This window comes from Pelmatolapia mariae, linkage group LG3_W (assembly GCF_036321145.2).
Source record: "Pelmatolapia mariae isolate MD_Pm_ZW linkage group LG3_W, Pm_UMD_F_2, whole genome shotgun sequence".
NCBI lineage: Eukaryota > Metazoa > Chordata > Actinopteri > Cichliformes > Cichlidae > Pelmatolapia > Pelmatolapia mariae.
In genome coordinates, this window is record NC_086229.1 from 39,424,023 (window position 1) to 39,440,909 (window position 16,887).

At 42.4% G+C, this 16,887-nt stretch overlaps 1 protein-coding gene across 2 annotated transcripts in view; it reads left to right on the forward strand.

Moving 5' to 3' along the window:
- The first annotated feature begins 583 nt into the window (after window positions 1-583).
- Window positions 584-16,887, forward strand: part of LOC134624423 (NACHT, LRR and PYD domains-containing protein 12-like) — a 40,394-nt gene continuing 24,090 nt past the window's right edge. Inside the window, exons 1-3 of one of the 2 annotated variants that reach the window (XM_063469410.1) lie at window positions 584-1,013; window positions 1,112-2,915; window positions 5,121-5,294. In XM_063469410.1, the coding sequence (XP_063325480.1) occupies window positions 746-1,013; window positions 1,112-2,915; window positions 5,121-5,294 (2,246 nt within the window). In that variant the 5' untranslated portion in view covers window positions 584-745. The remainder of the gene's footprint in view (window positions 1,014-1,111; window positions 2,916-5,120; window positions 5,295-16,887) is intronic. The other variant, XM_063469411.1, reaches the window with a different exon arrangement.

Consider the following 16,887-nt stretch of genomic DNA (forward strand, 5'->3'; position numbering starts at 1 on the left):
AGTTCAATGTTTTTGTGTCATTTCTTTGTTTTCTTTTTATCTGCTTCCTGGATATGACTCATTAATAAATAATAATTACTAAAAGACTTTTGGAAATCACAATAATCTGTTTCCTAAAATACTGTTTAACAGTCTTTATTTCTGATCTTGTGTTTTGATCAGCAAAGAAACAAAATGAACTACATAATCTGAAAAGCAGAGATGAGATGAGCTTTCTACTACTTGGCCACGCTTAAAAATTCAGTCAATAAAAATTATGAACATAATATGACCCGCCAGCCAACCCACTGGGGAAAAATCCAAAGTGTTGCTGGTTATGTGGACCAACCTGTTTCAACAGTTGTAAATGAATGGAAAACCCCCAACATACAAGCAGCAAGCCGAGGGGATACTAAAATACCCACCCCAGCTACTGCCTCTTAGCAAGAGTAACTCCAGACTGAGACAGTCCAGTCCCTCTCCAGGAAACTGGTTCTTGTTAGCTGAGCCTGACTATATACCTGAAGGCCTGAAGGTACCTCTCAACCTAGCTCAGGCTCCTTTCCCACGAGAGAGGTGACATTCCATGTCCCACTTGCTAGTCTCAGTAGCCAGGGAACAGTCTGCCAGGATCTCCACTCGTGGCCACCGCCCAGCACACACTTCACCTGACCCCTATGGCACCATCTATTGGTAGGGGGCCTACAGGAGGAAAACTTCTGCACAATCTTGTCAAATTTGAATAGTTTTTAGCAACAGTCAGTTAATGATTTTGGTAATAAAGAAATGTGTTCACAGAGCGAGGAAGAGGAGTGCTGTTTGTGAGGAGGAGCAGCTGTCCTGCTGTGCTTTGTGTCAGGATGTCCTGAAGGATCCAGTCTCTACCAGCTGTGGACACTGGTTCTGCAGACAGTGCATCTCCTCATACTGGGACCAGTCTGCTTCATCAGGAGACTCGTCCTGTCCCCAGTGTGGAGAAAGATCCAGAAGCAGAGCTGGACTGCAGACAGCCAGTCAGAGCAGCTGTGTACAAAGTAAGACTGAACATCTGTCTGCTGATGGACTCATTTCTGAAAACTGGACTTCTTGTTGTTGTTCAGACATTGAAGAGTTTTCTTTCTCTTTCTTTCAGCAGATGTTGGTCTGCAGGAGGTTTTAGATGAACATAAGATCAGTCTGAGGAGGAGATGTGAACGTGTGACTGAAGGAAGTGATGAAACAGGAAGTAGAACCCTCCTCAACAGGATCTACACTGAGCTCTACATCACAGAGGGACAGAGTGAAGAGGTTCATACCCAACATGAGGTGAGGCAGCTGGAGACAGCTTCCAAGATGGACGCCCTCCATGACGCTCCAATCAGGTGCCAGGACATCTTTAAAGCCTTCCCTGACCAACAGAGACCCATCAGAGTGGTTCTGACCAACGGCGTGGCTGGTGTTGGAAAAACCTTCTCAGTGCAGAAGTTCACTCTGGACTGGGCAGAGGGCTTGGAGAACCAACATGTCAGTGTGGTGGTTCTGCTTTCATTCAGGGAGCTGAACCTGATCAGAGATGAGCAGTACAGTCTTCTGGAGCTGCTCCATGTTTTCCATCCAACATTACAGAAGGTCACAGCAGAGAAGCTGGCTGTCTCTCAGCTTTTGTTCATCTTTGACGGCCTGGATGAAAGCAGACTTTCATTGGATTTCACCAACAGGAAGCTGCTGTCTGACGTCACACAGAAGTCATCAGTCAGCCAGCTGCTGACAAACCTCATCCAGGGGAATCTGCTTCCCTCGGCTCTCGTCTGGATAACTTCCCGACCCCCAGCAGCCAATCAGATCCCTCCTACATGTGTCGACAGGCTAACAGAAGCACGAGGCTTCACTGACGCCCAGAAGGAGGAGTACTTCAGGAGGAGATTCAGTGATGAAGAGCTGTCCAGCAGAATCATCTCCCACATGAAGACATCCAGGAGCCTCCACATCATGTGTAGTATCCCAGTCTTCTGCTGGATCACTGCTACAGTTCTGGAGCACATGTTGACTACAGAGCAGAGAGGAGCGCTGCCCAAGACCCTGACTGACATGTACTCACACTTCCTGCTGGTTCAGACAAAGAGGAAGAAGAACAAGTACCATGAGGGACATGAGACGAGTCCACAGGAGCTGACGGAGGCTGACAGGGAAGTTCTTCTGAAGCTGGGGAGGCTGGCGTTTGAACATCTGGAGAAAGGAAACATCATGTTCTACCAAGAAGACCTGGAGCAGTGTGGTCTGGATGTGACAGAGGCCTCGGTGTACTCAGGAGTTTGTACAGAGATCTTCAAAAGAGAGTGTGTGATCTTCCAGAAACCAGTCTACTGCTTTGTTCATCTGAGCATTCAGGAGTTTCTGGCTGCAGTCTACATGTTCCACTGTCACACCAGCAGGAATACAAAGGTGCTGAAGAACTTCCTGGAAAATAAACCACTTGATCCTTACTATTACATTTCATTTTCAGATGATTTGTTGAGGAGAACCATAAACAAATCCCTCCAGAGTAAAAATGGCCACCTGGACCTGTTTGTTCGCTTCCTTCATGGCCTCTGTCTGGAGTCCAACCAGAGACTCTTAGTAGGTCTGCTGGGTCAGACAGAGATCAGTCCAGAAACCATCCAGAGAGTCATCAACAACCTGAAGGACATGAACAGTAATAAAATCTCTCCTGACAGAAGCGTCAACATCTTCCACTGTCTGATGGAGATGAACGACCTCTCAGTACATCAGGAGATCCAAGAGTTCCTGAAGTCCAAGAACAGATCAGAGGAACTCTCTGAGATCCAGTGCTCAGCTCTGGCCTTCATGCTGCAGATGTCAGAGGAGGTTCTGGATGAGTTGGACCTGCAGAAGTACAACACATCACAATGGGGACGACTGAGACTGATTCCAGCTGTGAGGAACTGCAGAAAGGCTCGGTGAGTCCAGATGTGATCATTAACATCATTGATCAGTGTAGGTTAGAAGTTTAGTTCTTCAGATATACACAGTACTAAACGACTCTCATTAGTTTGAGTTCCTCAGATAAAATGATATTTTCTGTCGATCAGGAAATGTGTGTGTGCACTCAGCATGATCCTGCATTGGTAGTCGTACGCTGTGTATTGTAGACTCACATCTACATGTAGTACCTGTGTTGTGTCATTAGGGGGCAGTATTTTAAATCTGCTGCTGCTGTTGTTGGTCATTCAGACGCTGCTGTTAGAGAGAAGACGGAAATAAGAATCTATGAAGAGCTTCTTTGTAGTGAAGTGAACTCTGATGTTACAAACAGAGACAAATATCCAGAGCAGTCACCATCTGAGCTTCTCCTCTGACTACAGACAGAACTACAGACACAGAGTTTGGTGGCATAAACATGGTGAGTGAGGATGAAGGTGCTGAGGAAGACTCTGGTTTAGTGTGATTACAGTGTGATGTCCTGATGAGTGACAGAGCTGTGGGTCAGAGTGAGGCTCAGAGGTGAACCAGTTGTGCTCTCTTACTGCCAACAGTGGGACAAACTGAGAGAGAAGACACATCTGGACTGAACATGTGTCAAATCTGTGAGCTAACGTTGTCCCTGTTTCCTGCTGATGGAATTCACTGCTGTTTTTCTGGCTGCTGTTTACATCCCCGAGCTAACGTCCTGGCAGCCAAACGTCATGATGTCATCAGTGCTTTATAGATGGTAGGAGGTTTAGGTTGTAAGCACAAAGTGTTTGTGTCCGTACACTGCAACCTTCCACACCATCCTTTATTGTACAGACTCAGCAGCAGCTCCATGGATCCCAAATCCAAGAGTGGAGAACAGGTTTGAAGTGTGTCACATCCATGCAGTCACAGCTGTTTCCACCATGTTTCCACTGATATTGATCCTGTTCAATGACACGTTTCATATCAGTGAATATGTTCTTTAGGACGTCCACTGACATGTTTAAGTGTCCTGCTGGAAATCACGCAAATCATCCATGAAATCCATGAAAAATCCTTTTAGTGTTTCTAACTTCACCCTCTGTCCTCTCTCTCTCTCCATCCTCCTCACTGCTTCTTCCACTGATAATCACACAAACATCGTATTCAGCTACAAAATAACACAATAATATCATCTGATGATCATTATTATAAGAGCAGGATCCATATTTGATATCAGAGTAACACACTGCTTGGTTATGTGCAGTCATCATCAGTGACTGTGGGTCAGACAGCAGCTCTCTGATTGGTTGCTGACCTTGGTCACCTGTCCACTCTCACCTGTTTGTGTTTGCTCTCTCTTTGCTGTCTCCATCCTCTCTCTCCTTTCTCTCCCTCTCTGTCTTTGTACCGTCACTCAGGTCCAATGGAAACAGTGACATTTACAAACCAATCAAAGACAAACTGATCCATGTCAGGTTAGAACAATATTCAGAGTGAATACAGGCTGCTGCTGGACACAGACAGGTAACATCATTGTGACTTGCTGTCACCTGGATCTGGACTCATAAACACTGAAGCCCTGAACAGGAATACAAATCATTTTCTGCCAATGAGAGATATACCAGCAGATAATGGCTCAGAAAGCTAAAATGAGCCAATCATTTCTGTGTTTAGTTCCCCTGAAATCAGATCTGATATCAGCAGCTCTGAGTTCATTCATCATTATTGTCCAGTGATGAGATTTCTGCTCCGTTTGGTAACAGTCAGCAGGTTTTTCCTGCGTGTGGACGTGAACAGTCGTACCTGACAGCAGGTAGCAAACAGAGATCATCTTTCCAGCTGGAACTCTTCACTGAGCTGAACTCATTCAAAATGTTCTGGATCAGATTCAACACAGGAAAAAGTCCAAATGTGTGTCTTCACTCTGACTCTGGATCAGATCTCAGGGACAGACTGTGGACATTATGGAAGCCTAAATGTGACACCATCTTCCTCCTTCATCTGCAGATTAAAGCCAAACAAAGATTCTCATTAAAAGTCTGCAGGTCTGAGAGAGACTCAATCGTTGTGTCAAACACAGTAAGAGGAGCTGAAGCACAGATGTGAAGAGCAGATGTTCATCAGATTATGACCTCACTCTGTTTTGTCTTCATATACATTCAGTCTGTGTTTATAACACAGATTTTCTGCTTTTATAATAACACATTTTATATTTGCTATTATCACAGACTGGCTGAGTGTGGACTCTCAGAGTCTCACTGTGAAGTTGTGGCCTCAGCTCTGAAGTCCAACCCCTCCCATCTGACAGAGCTGGACATGAGTGAGAACAAGCTGCAGGATTCAGCAGTGAAGCTTGTGTGTGCTGGACTGGAGAGTCCAAACTGTCGACTGGAGACTCTGAGGTGAGTTCACTGACTGCGGCTGTTGTTGTTTTTGATGTTTGAAACTTTCTTTAGTTCCTAAATGTTCAGGATGTGTCTGAAGAGAAATGTAAAGAAGTTTGAGTGCTTTCAGAAATGTTGTGTCTTTCCAAACGACAACAGTTCGAGCAGGGTTCATTTAAAGGCTGACAGAAGTGGAGTGGTGACGGGGAGATGTTTGACAGGACAGTGTTTCAGCCTCCACAGGTTCATGTTGTGCTCCATCAGCCAGTGAAGATGAAGTCAGTGCTGATGAGGCTGTAGAGTGTGTGAGGGATGTGAATGAGACTGTTGAAGATCTGATGATAGCAGATAAAAACAGACTTCAGAGACTTTGAGCTTGTGTGGAAAGACATGAATGTCAAAGCTAATGAAGGTGAAGTTAGGAGCTGTGATGATGTTCATGTATCAGAAGCTGATCTGGCTGCTACAGAGACGACCCACACAGCTGCTGTGGTGAGGTGTGTGTTAAAGCAGAGGAACACAAAGCAGCCTAACACAGGCCCAAACATGACAACACAGCAGGATTCAGGCTCTGTGAGAGGATTTCAAGCTGGCGAAGAGAAAAGACTCTGTTGGACTGACCACAGAAAGAAGGCAGCTGAGACCAGTCTCAGTGTTTCCATGGAGCCCGGTCTAACATTCATTTATACACTAACGTATAGAAGTGAATGGGAAAATGAATCCATTGTTTCAAATGTAGAAATAGTTCTCAGTTCATTTACAGAGTTTAATACAGTTCATAAGGTAATGAGAAATGTTCAAAACAGCAGCTGGTAGGAAGTCTGCTTCACAAAGTTGGTTCCAATTCCAATAGTTTGTGATGCACTTGAAAGCAGCATGAGCAGTTCACGGCCTAACCCCACAGATACTGTCAGTCTGGACTTTCCTTTTTACCTGTTAGCTGTCAGTGAGATTTCAGAGCAATCAGACTGTGGGTCTGTGTATGAAGTATAATTCACGTGCAGTTGTAGAATGAATGGATTAACCCTAACCTGAGAAACATGGTACGCCCCGGCTCTGCTAGGCGACAGGGGAGGTAATATGAATGAGCCCAGAGACAGGAGGGTCAGATAAAAAAGAAAAACAAAAGGTTTATTACCACAACTGAAAACCGTTACGGAAACAACTCACTAGGCAATGAGGTGATATAAACAAACAAAAAAACTTATCTATAGAGGTTGACAGACCACGTGACTTTCAAGCATTGCTTTGTGGGTACCCGTGGCAACAAAATCAAAACACTGCATCAAGCGCTAGTATTTCCAGCACCGGTAATCATTAATTCTGCGGTTTTAATCCCTACTTGCATTTTATTTGCCCCAAAAACAGTTCTGTACAAAACAACGAAGAACACGACAGCTCCGTACAAAGACAGACTTGACGAAAAGGCAAAAAAAAAGTACGAGGAAAAAATCAAAGGAGTGAAAGGGTCAGACCCATACGAGCATACAGAGTGGAGTAAGGACGTTAGCGTGCTGCCCAACTGTCATCACGCACATATTTATTATTATATGGTCCTAAGTGTGAGTGCATACACTCACAAAATGTTTAGTAACTTCAGATCCCTGCAACAAGCCCAGCTCCAGTTTACTTTGTTGATTTGGACTATTCCATTTCACCGCTGTTGTTTTTTTCCTTTATCTCCTGTACAGGCCAACACATCTGTTTGTTGTTTCAGGTTGTAGTGTTACACAACATTTTCAGATCCAGTAGAAATAAAATGAGTGTTTCCCAATTCATCCAATTTATTGTCTTTATTTATAACTGTCATTATTGTTTCATTCTATTATAGAATCTTACAAGAAAGAGGCAAAATTGTATTCCATCACGCTTTATTAGCTGCTTCGGTGAAAAACAAATCAACAATGCAAAAAAAAAAAACCCAACATTGCAAAACAACATACTGGAAAACAGTTATTCATCACTTGATTGCTTCAATACAACACTTGGGCACATATATGCGGGACTTTTCGTGGCTGCTTTGATATCTCTCTTAATCGATCAAATCTGGCTGTGGTAGCAGCTTTACACTCGGTATGACCCAGGTTGATAGAGGGCGCCCAGTCTGGAGCCATTCCAGCATTTTGTAGGCTGGTTTTCCTACAAAACACAACAAACATTAGCCCGCAAAGCCACAGTGAACAAAGCAGCATAGCGCAACACATTCAATTCAAATCAATATAAGACTTATTTGTAACCTACATCAACAATTATGTTATGATAAATTACGTATTAACTACTACAAAACACTTACCTTGGTGGAAATATTTGGAGCAGACTAACATGTGAGCTGGAGTGTTCTGGGACGTTACATTTGGTCTTCGAATGGCTGCAATCCAGGCCATCCGTCGGCTCTTTGTTTTTTGGGGGGTTTTTTTTGTTTGTTTTTTGTTTTTTGTTTTTTCTGCCTGTCCCGTTTGGATCTTTAGCCATCAGAATTGTTGTCTTAAGGCCAAGAGAGATGCCAAGCGGATTTACTTTACCAAGTGGATCATCATGGCCTCGCCATATTGGTCCATTTGATTGACCTTTATTATAATTATGTATTTATTTTATTTTATTTTCGGTTGTTACAGACGGGACAGACATGGAGAAATGGAGAAAGAATGAAAGAAAGAGAGGGAGAGAAAGAAAAATAGAGGGGAGAAGAGATGGAGAGAAAGGGGGGAAGAAAGAAAGAAAGAAAAACAAACAAAACACCTGGATCACCTGTATGGAGAAAAAACAAAACAGAAGAGAAAACAAACAAAAAAGAGCAACATAATATATACAACACCATTACAATAAACTAGCTAGCAGTAGATAACAGTAGATACTAAATATTAAATGTTATTGTGCAGTACACAAGATTGACAGCGCACCATGTGCTTTGAGGTAGCAGCCAAGAAAGTGTACACCTGTGAGCATGAACGCGCTTGTTTTTAAAAGGTTCCTGCATGTAATGATCTGTTAGAGGGTGTGGCTCCCCACACCCTCTAACAGATCGGCCGTCGGCTCTTTGTTACTTCGGAAACACGGCTTGAACAATTTCTCTTCAACGACGTAATCCGATAACAACCGATCTCTTTACCCGTCGGCTTCCCGTGGCTGTCATGCGACCGGCTATTGCAGTTAGTAATACAACAGCCTCTTGCCATTTTTTGTGTTTCCTTTTTATCGCTGTGTAACCACTCGTTCCCACAATCCTTTGCGGTTTTACCCCTGAATGACATCACATTTTCGATCTCTATTTAAATAACACAAGAACACTAGTAGACCGCTAATCATCTCACAGGCAGCAACTCAAAAACAAAGGTTCAAAAGGCAGCAGTACAAAGGCAGAGGCAGGTGGGACAGTCTACACCAGGGGTCTCAAACTCACGGGCCATTTGCGGCCCACGTCACCTCTACTTGCGGCCCGCATATTGATATGAAGAAATTCTATATCAGCACTTACTCCTTGTAAGGAGTAAGTGCTGATATAGAAGAAGAGTTGTGTTTTAATGAAGCTATTTAGTTAACCAATTATTGTATTGTATGCTGGCATTAAAAAATATTTCATTAGACTGATTTAATTAATTTGTTTGTTTGTTTTTCTTCCAGACTGAGTGGCTGTAACCTCTCAGAGAGAAGCTGTGATGCTCTGTCCTCAGTTCTCAACTCCCAGTCCTCTAGTCTGAAAGAGCTGGACCTGAGTAACAATGACCTACGGGATTCAGGAGTGAAGCTTCTGTCTGCTGCACTGCAGAGTCCACACTGTACACTGGAAACTCTCAGGTCAGGATCCAAACATCCCCACTGCTGATCATTGAATGATATTATTGTATAAACAACCAAGCTTTATAGAATTAGCAGGTGAACTTTTCTTTTTTTTAATTATTATATGAAAAATGATTTAATACGACGGCAGAGTGTTACGGGCATGGGCCTTTAAGACTGTAGCCTCATGGGCGGTGTAGTCCTTGCTGCAAGCAGAACGTGTGGGACCGCCCCTCCTGCTGTGTGTGTGTGAGCATGAGGGAGGGAGAAAAAGGGGAAAAGTACGAGGTGCTACTGAGCAGAAATGGGAGATGGAAGCATGTAAATATAATAATAACCACTGCAGCCCAAAAGAGTGCCTGACGAGCCCAGTAAGCTATTAAGACTCGACTGTATGCTGTGTTCGTGTTTTCCTCCGAAACAATAAAGTTCTGCTGGAGCAGCCTTTCAACGCCTCTTTCTGTCTCTCGCTCGCAAAGTTGACCCAGACAGTAAAGCTAGTTCCCGGCTACGAGCCCGACACAGAACCCAAAGTCTCATTACCACGGTTCGGAGCTGCGGACCTGGCCGAGGTAACAAGAGAGTGCAAACATGTTGAGGAATTAGCTGTGTTAGTTCAGTGACAGATTTATTTGGAAAGAAAACAGTTTTTAACTTGCAGTCAAAAACTAATGTGTACGCTTATGCCTACATTTTTATTTTGTTAAATACAAACAAAATTATAGCAAAAGTGCTGCCACGTGTCTGGCCAGAAAGAGCTGTTTATTTGGTAGTTCAATGAACGGCTTCAGATAGTAAGAGTGAGAAAAGAAATACGTTCTTGTTTGCAGTTTTGTCTTGTTACACAATATTTTTAATAAAACAAACAAAACACTACATTTTAGGAAATATCAGTGGGGGTTTTCGTGTTTGTACTACTTGGACACTAAAGTGGCCTCCAATGAGATGACGGTGCCAGAAGTGGCCCGCGGCTCATTTGAGTTTGAGACCCCTGCTCTAGAGAAAGAAAACTAGTCTCACCCTCTCTCCTAGTATGTAGGGTCAGCAAGAGCAATCACACAAAATGACAAAGGTCACAAGAAGATGCCAAGAAAAAATAAACTTAGCAACACGCACAATGCAAACAATTCCTTGTTTATCTTCTAAAAATGTTTGGGAACTGTAATAAAAAGAACCATGTGTCTTCTGCAGACATTACCAATAAGTTTGATGTGTCACATGGCCCTCTTCCTATTGGAAAAACAAAAGTTGTATCCAAGATGGCCGACTTCTAAATGGCCACCATGGTCACCACCCATCTTGAGGAGTGTGGCCCCTCACATATACTAATGTGCCACAAACAGGACTTTAATATCACCAACGATTCCCATGTTATTACGGTGCATCCATATAAATGGCCCACCCTGTACATTGTGACCTTTGTTTGTGTAAAGTACTAGAAACAAAAATGCATTTCTGGAGGGTTGCTCGCCTTTAAATATACAGATAATATCTTCTTGTAGATGTCAGCTTTTACCACAGCTCTGATCAATGAAAAAAATTATTTCTTTGCGTATTTATTTTAATGAAGCTTTGCATACGGTTTCCCCTGTCTCCAGTATTTGCATTAAGTTGTGATAAATGTAGATCAAGAGTATACAACCCCACAGTGATACCATATCAATTTCGAGTCAGTCTGATTTTGCCTTTCAAATTAATAGCACTTTCAAATTGACCACAATTGACTTACTCTTGGAACGATTTTGAAATGCTCTAAAAAGAAAAAATTATGGTTCCACAGGGTAATTCCACTTTAGATCAACAGTATACAACCCCACAGTGAAACCATATCAATGTCAAGTCAGGCTGATTTCGCTTTCCAAAATAAAAGCCTTTTCAAATTGCCCATATTTGACTTACTCTTGGAACTATTTAGATCAACAGTATACAACCCCAAAGTGATACTATATCAATATCAAGTCGGTCTGATTCTGCCTTCCAAAATGACTTACTCATTTAACAATTTCAAAATGCTCTTAAATTGAAATTTGATGTTTCCACAGGATGTTAGATCAATAGTATCCAATAGTATCCAACCCCACTTCTCCCTCCCTTCCCGCCTTCTCTGTCCTATACCGTGAAGACAAAAGGCCTCAAGTTCTGAAAACTCTTCCCCTTCATCATCTTCCAAATCATCTCTCTCATCTAAAATCACCAGTATTCTCTGAATAGAGAATCTTTTCACAATCTTGAATGATAATGATCCAAGTGGGTAAAGTTTATGTATTTGCTGTGTTCTCCCCAATTTGTAGTTGGGACAGAGTGTGGAAAACTCCCCAAATTACATCCAGTTTAGAAGAAAAACATTGAGTGAAGTGTTTGTTTCATCATTTTTCACAACTCATCAACCAGGTGTCACAAACTGCAGCAGAGCAGTACAAAGCATGTCGTACTGGATGGCTGCAACAAGCAGAGTTTTACCTACCTTTGGTATATCTTGACAGCATGAGCGTAATATTTACTGAACAGAGTCGTCTTCTGTAATCTTTTCAGATTCAGATTCAGAACACTGTATTTATTTTCAAGGGGCAATTAGGATACTGACCTTGCCAACCGTACATACAATACACAAACATCACATTGGGGAGACAGGTCAGGCTAGGTAGCTGGCCGGTCAGTAGCTGAGACGGTGTCCTTCGCCCTGCCAGGTGAAGTAAACAGTCTTCCAGCCGTCCCAGGTGGCCTTGCTTAGGATGGGAAGGAACAGTCTAAACACCGTCTGTTATCAGGGTGAGATTTGTTATGTTCAGCTCCAGCCTTGAGACCACAGCTGTCGCCGGTATGTTAGCCGCATGAAATGATGGTGGTTTTCTTTGGTGTGAACAACTGCATGTCAATTTCACAGCTGATCTAACAGTCCATCACTCGTCTCTCAATCTCCCGTTGGAGAGCCACGAGCTTCTCCGAGAGGTTATCAGTTTTGCGCTCAAAGAGCAAAGTCTGAGAACTCACGACCGCCATGAGCTTCTTCAAGATCTTATCCGTGCTGCGTTCAATGAGCCCATTTTGAGAAGTCACGACCCGTCCCATTGTTTCAGTCACAGCGGGCAGCCTGGTGGGGTTTTGAACAGCTGATTCCGCTTTCTTTAATCTTTGATAAGCCAGGGCCAAGCCAGCTCAGATCAGCAAGTGGCAATGGATCTGAGAAGATTTCCAATCATGTTTGTGCTAGATTTACAGTTTGTTTTCATGTCTTCTGACTCAGAAGGTGGAGCAGGTGGAGCTTACAAGGAGTAAGTGCTGATATAGAAGAAGAGTTGTGTTTTAATGAAGCTATTTAGTTAACCAATAATTGTATTGCATGCTGGCATTAAAAAATGTTTCATTTGACTGATTTAATTAATTTTTTTGTTTGTTTTTCTTCCAGACTGAGTGGCTGTAACCTCTCAGAGAGAAGCTGTGATGCTCTGTCCTCAGTTCTCAACTCCCAGTCCTCTAGTCTGACAGAGCTGGACCTGAGTAACAATGACCTGCAGGATTCAGGAGTGAAGCTTCTGTGTGCTGCACTGCAGACTCCACATTGTACACTGGAAACTCTCAGGTCAGGATCCAAACATCCCCACTGCTGATCATTGAATGATATTATTGTATAAACAACCAAGCTTTATAGAATTGGCAGGTGAACTGTTCTTTATCTTTGGATTGCTTAGGACATTCTTAATTACTGTCTGAAGATTTTTTACAGTCATTTTGTTTTAATGGTAAAACAGAATTATTGTTCAGTTCAATGAGCAGGTAGCTGTGAGATTCATAATAATGAGGTATATTTGTATTAAAGATGACTAAATTTGAACAGTAGCTGTGTGAGTTACTTTGTTTACTCATGTGTGTTGATGTTGTGAGTCATTTAAAGCTGAAGTAAACTTGTGATGAGTTTAATAGAGTTTCTGAAGTAAGTGTACTTGGAGATATTTATGTGTTTACTAAAGTCCAGGAGCAGGAGGCTGTGTGTAGCATAGAGGAACCCAGACCTCAGCTTTGTCTCCTGGTTTCTGTTGCTGCTGTTACAGTTTCCCCTCATCGTTCCCTTCAACAGTCTCCTCACTGTAACAAATCAAAGTGTTACTGTATAGATTCACGTCTGAATGTTGCCATGTGCTATTAAAACTAAAAGCGATGTTTCATAAACCCACGTGGTTCAGTCACACAGTAACTGATGGTAAGTAATGTTTGTGTTGAGCACATCGTACAGGTCAGCTGCTCCACACAGATCTCAGGTTTACATGCTGGAACAGTTTGTGATCATGAAGGATAAACTTCCTCTTTGTTTCATACAGATGTGACATGAACAATAACACGTTCATGAAATCCTTTTAGGAACACAAACACTATTGTAGCTGGAGAATATATTTGAATGTAGGATACTGTAGGGGATCATAAACAACAGTAATAACTAACCACCACCTCACCATTTGGGTGGTAGCTGCATGTTGATTGATGAAGTCATTTTCTTCTTCCTCCATTTCTACCTTATTAACATCAGATTAAAAGCTGCACAGAGACAGACACTGGACATGTTTAGCCTAGCTTAGTACAAGAACTGGACATTGGGGAAACGGCTCTCATCACTGGATCAACACATGAAAACAAATCTGAAGTAAAGTTTTGTTGAAGTGAACTGTGGTGGTGCCCAATGCTCCCTCTAAGCTGCATGCGTGCGCAATTGCGCACTGCTGGCACGATCTCTGCGCACAGAAAATCTGCGTTGTGCACAAAAAAAATCAAATCTCAATTGAAATTAAAATTAATACTTTAACAATTCTGTTTTGCAGTGTTAGTCAGTAAGTGACTGGCTGCTCCCGTATGGGATTAGAACGATGCCACCTTATCCCATAGTCCAGACAATGATGTGATTCACATTCATATATACGCAGCTAATCAACGTGGTTGACAGGCTATGACAGCGTCCTTATGTGCCGACACCGGTGTCTTAGCTAGCAAAGCGGCGTGGCTGATGTCGAGTGAAGCCACGTTAATGTCAACGTGTACAACCATTGGAGATGTGAGCAGGACGGAAAAAGTGTGGACTTTATACCGGTTTTTAAATTGTGTTGATAGGCCACGTAAAACCAGAGTTATGATAAAAATATCTGCAATGTTTGGTTTTCTTCCTGAATACTGTCGTTGTTTATATTTACTGTGGGAAGAAATGGTAAAAACGGCATTTTATAAGTAAAACGCTCGAAAGCCTGTGAGCAAAGATGAAACCAAAAACCCTTTCCTATTGGTGCAAAAATGTACCATGTCGACCAATCAAAAAATGATATGGCGATATGGCCTTTAGTTGTTTAGGAAGGGGGAAGTTTTAGGAGTGACGGCGGTGTTTTGAGATGTGAGAGATTTGTGACGTTCAGCGTGTTTGGAGTGTGTTAGTGTGTTGTCTTGTGTAGTTAGTGTGTAGTGTAGTCAATACTTTTGTTGTGTGTCATAACAATGAGGCAACTGCTGAGTGTTACAGGTGTTACAGCAGTGATACATCTCCTGCTGTCAGGCCTGCAGGTATCAGGCTGTTGTTTTCCTTTATCTCATAGTGGATAGAAATTAGTTTTTTTGAGTGGCACAAATAATTTATGTGGCATCAAATTTGATGCAGAACAGCTGATTGTTCTGTAAGTAGTTTGAAATGTTTATTTAAAAAAACGCCTTGGCTGCATTTTTAGGTAAACAGCTGCAAACGTTTGTTGTTTGCAAAACTCAGTAACTTTTTTGAAGAAGTAACTATATAATTAATTGCCCAACATTGGTCATTATTTACTGTATTTTGCAGACAGAGAGTTACAGGACTCTCTCCCAGACCACAGACTCATAATACAAGTCAGAGCTTTATAAAAAAAAAAAAAGAAAGTTGTGTTTTCAAAATTGGAGTTCAAGTTATTTTTACTTCCAATAGTGTTAACATACTACACAGGTCATGAACAAGATTGTTTTTAATTGTCATTGTAAGTGGGCTAAAGCAGTTAATTAAAAGTAGTCTAACATAAATGCTGTAATTTGATTATTTTAATAAACCATGTAATTTGGATGGATTAGATGCTGGCGTGACCACAGTGCACACGTCTGATGTCGCTCACAGTGGTCCAAGGGACGCTCAGGGAGTTTGTGTGTTCGCTCAGACACATGAAACATTAGAGGGAACATTGGCGGTGACTGACAGAGAAAAGGGGAATGATAAGACTTACTGTAAATATAATTATGGATGTATTGAAAAAGGAACAACTAAAATGTTCCAGCTGAAAAAAATGAAATCAGTTTCAGTTTATGAGCTCTGTTTGTTTTCTTTACAGTTCCAACCTTTTATATTGAAATGAGCTGCTCATTCCTGTTTAGATGACCTGCATAAAACAATACAGAGCACATTGGGCTGAATATGGAAAGAAATCATCACAGTCCAGCTTCACTGAAGCTTTAAAGTCTCTGATATGAGATGAGAAATGAAGCAGCCAGAGCTTTTTCATGAGTGGAAATCCACTGTGACTGTGAGCTGCTGCTACAGCCTCCAGATTAGCCAGCAGCTCATCCTGCTCAACATTTTCTCACCAACTTTAATGGAAGTGTGATGTTTTCAGCTGGAGTGGTCAGGGTGGCCTCCCTCTCCTCTTCTCCTCTTCCTCTTTCATTTGTAAAGCCACTTCTGCTGCTTTCATTCATTTGGAAGTCCTGTAGCTGAGTTTGGGAGAGACTAACAGCCTCGGCTGCAGAGGGGAGAAAGGCTGTAACACCACCACTTTATTCTGTTCTACCTGTCACATCATTTTATCAGGAAACATATGCTCATGTTTTTAGTATGTTTGGCTTGAAAAGCTAAAATATAAGAAGATCACATGGTGCTCTTTATTATTGTGTTGGTTTGTTTCCTGTCTCTTGGATGGAGCCCAGCTGTGCGTGGCCCCTGGGCCTGTGGTCAGAGTGTGTGCTGGATAATCCAGCCCAGGATGAGGCCAAACTGACATGGGATGAAATGTCTGTCACATAATTGAGCTTAGTGTAGTTTCATTTCTGCACAATTCAAAAGCAACCAAAACTTTGTTCTGTCTTTTCTATGTTATACTGTAGACTTTCTTTAATACTGTGTCCAAAAGGAGCAGCTTTTACTTTGAAGGGGAGCCGTCTCTGTTTCCTCTTCAGGTTGGATGGTGGAAGCAAATTTGTAGCTGTGTCCCAAAACGTCGGCTGCATCCTCCGGAGGCCGCATTTGAAGGCCGATCACGTCACAGCCAGGCGATGAAGACTGTCCGTATTCGTCGACTCCTTCAAATGCGGCCGACAAATGTGTCCTTCATTTCCCCGAATTTGAAGGATGGGTCGGGTGTGTCCTTCGTGGCCCACCATATCCCAGAATTCATAGCCAAATTTCAGCTGCCAACAATGGCGGCTGCTACTAAGTTTTAAAATTAGTCTTATTAATGTTTCTGGGTCACAAAATAAGCTTTTAACATATTTTCAGGTGAGAAAGTAGCTGTGTAAACTTCAAATATCTGCTTGGTTTATCGAGACATCGCATATTTGCAAAAGTGTGCCGACGTTTTCGGAGACGTCTGTTACCCACCCGCTCGATAGCAAGCCGGGGGGTTCAATGGTCACTCCAGCCGGCGCGAGCAGCGGACTCCCGGCTTCATGGTTTTCAGACCCCCGCTCTTTCGCTACTCAGGTTAAACATGATATATAAGTCACTCGGATAACTTAAAAATGTAACTGTTTGCCTTGTTTCGGTGTTTTATTTGTTCCGGAGTAAATCGGTTTGGCTGAGATCAAAGTTATTAGATTAAATAAAACTTTATTAATCCATCGGGTGGGT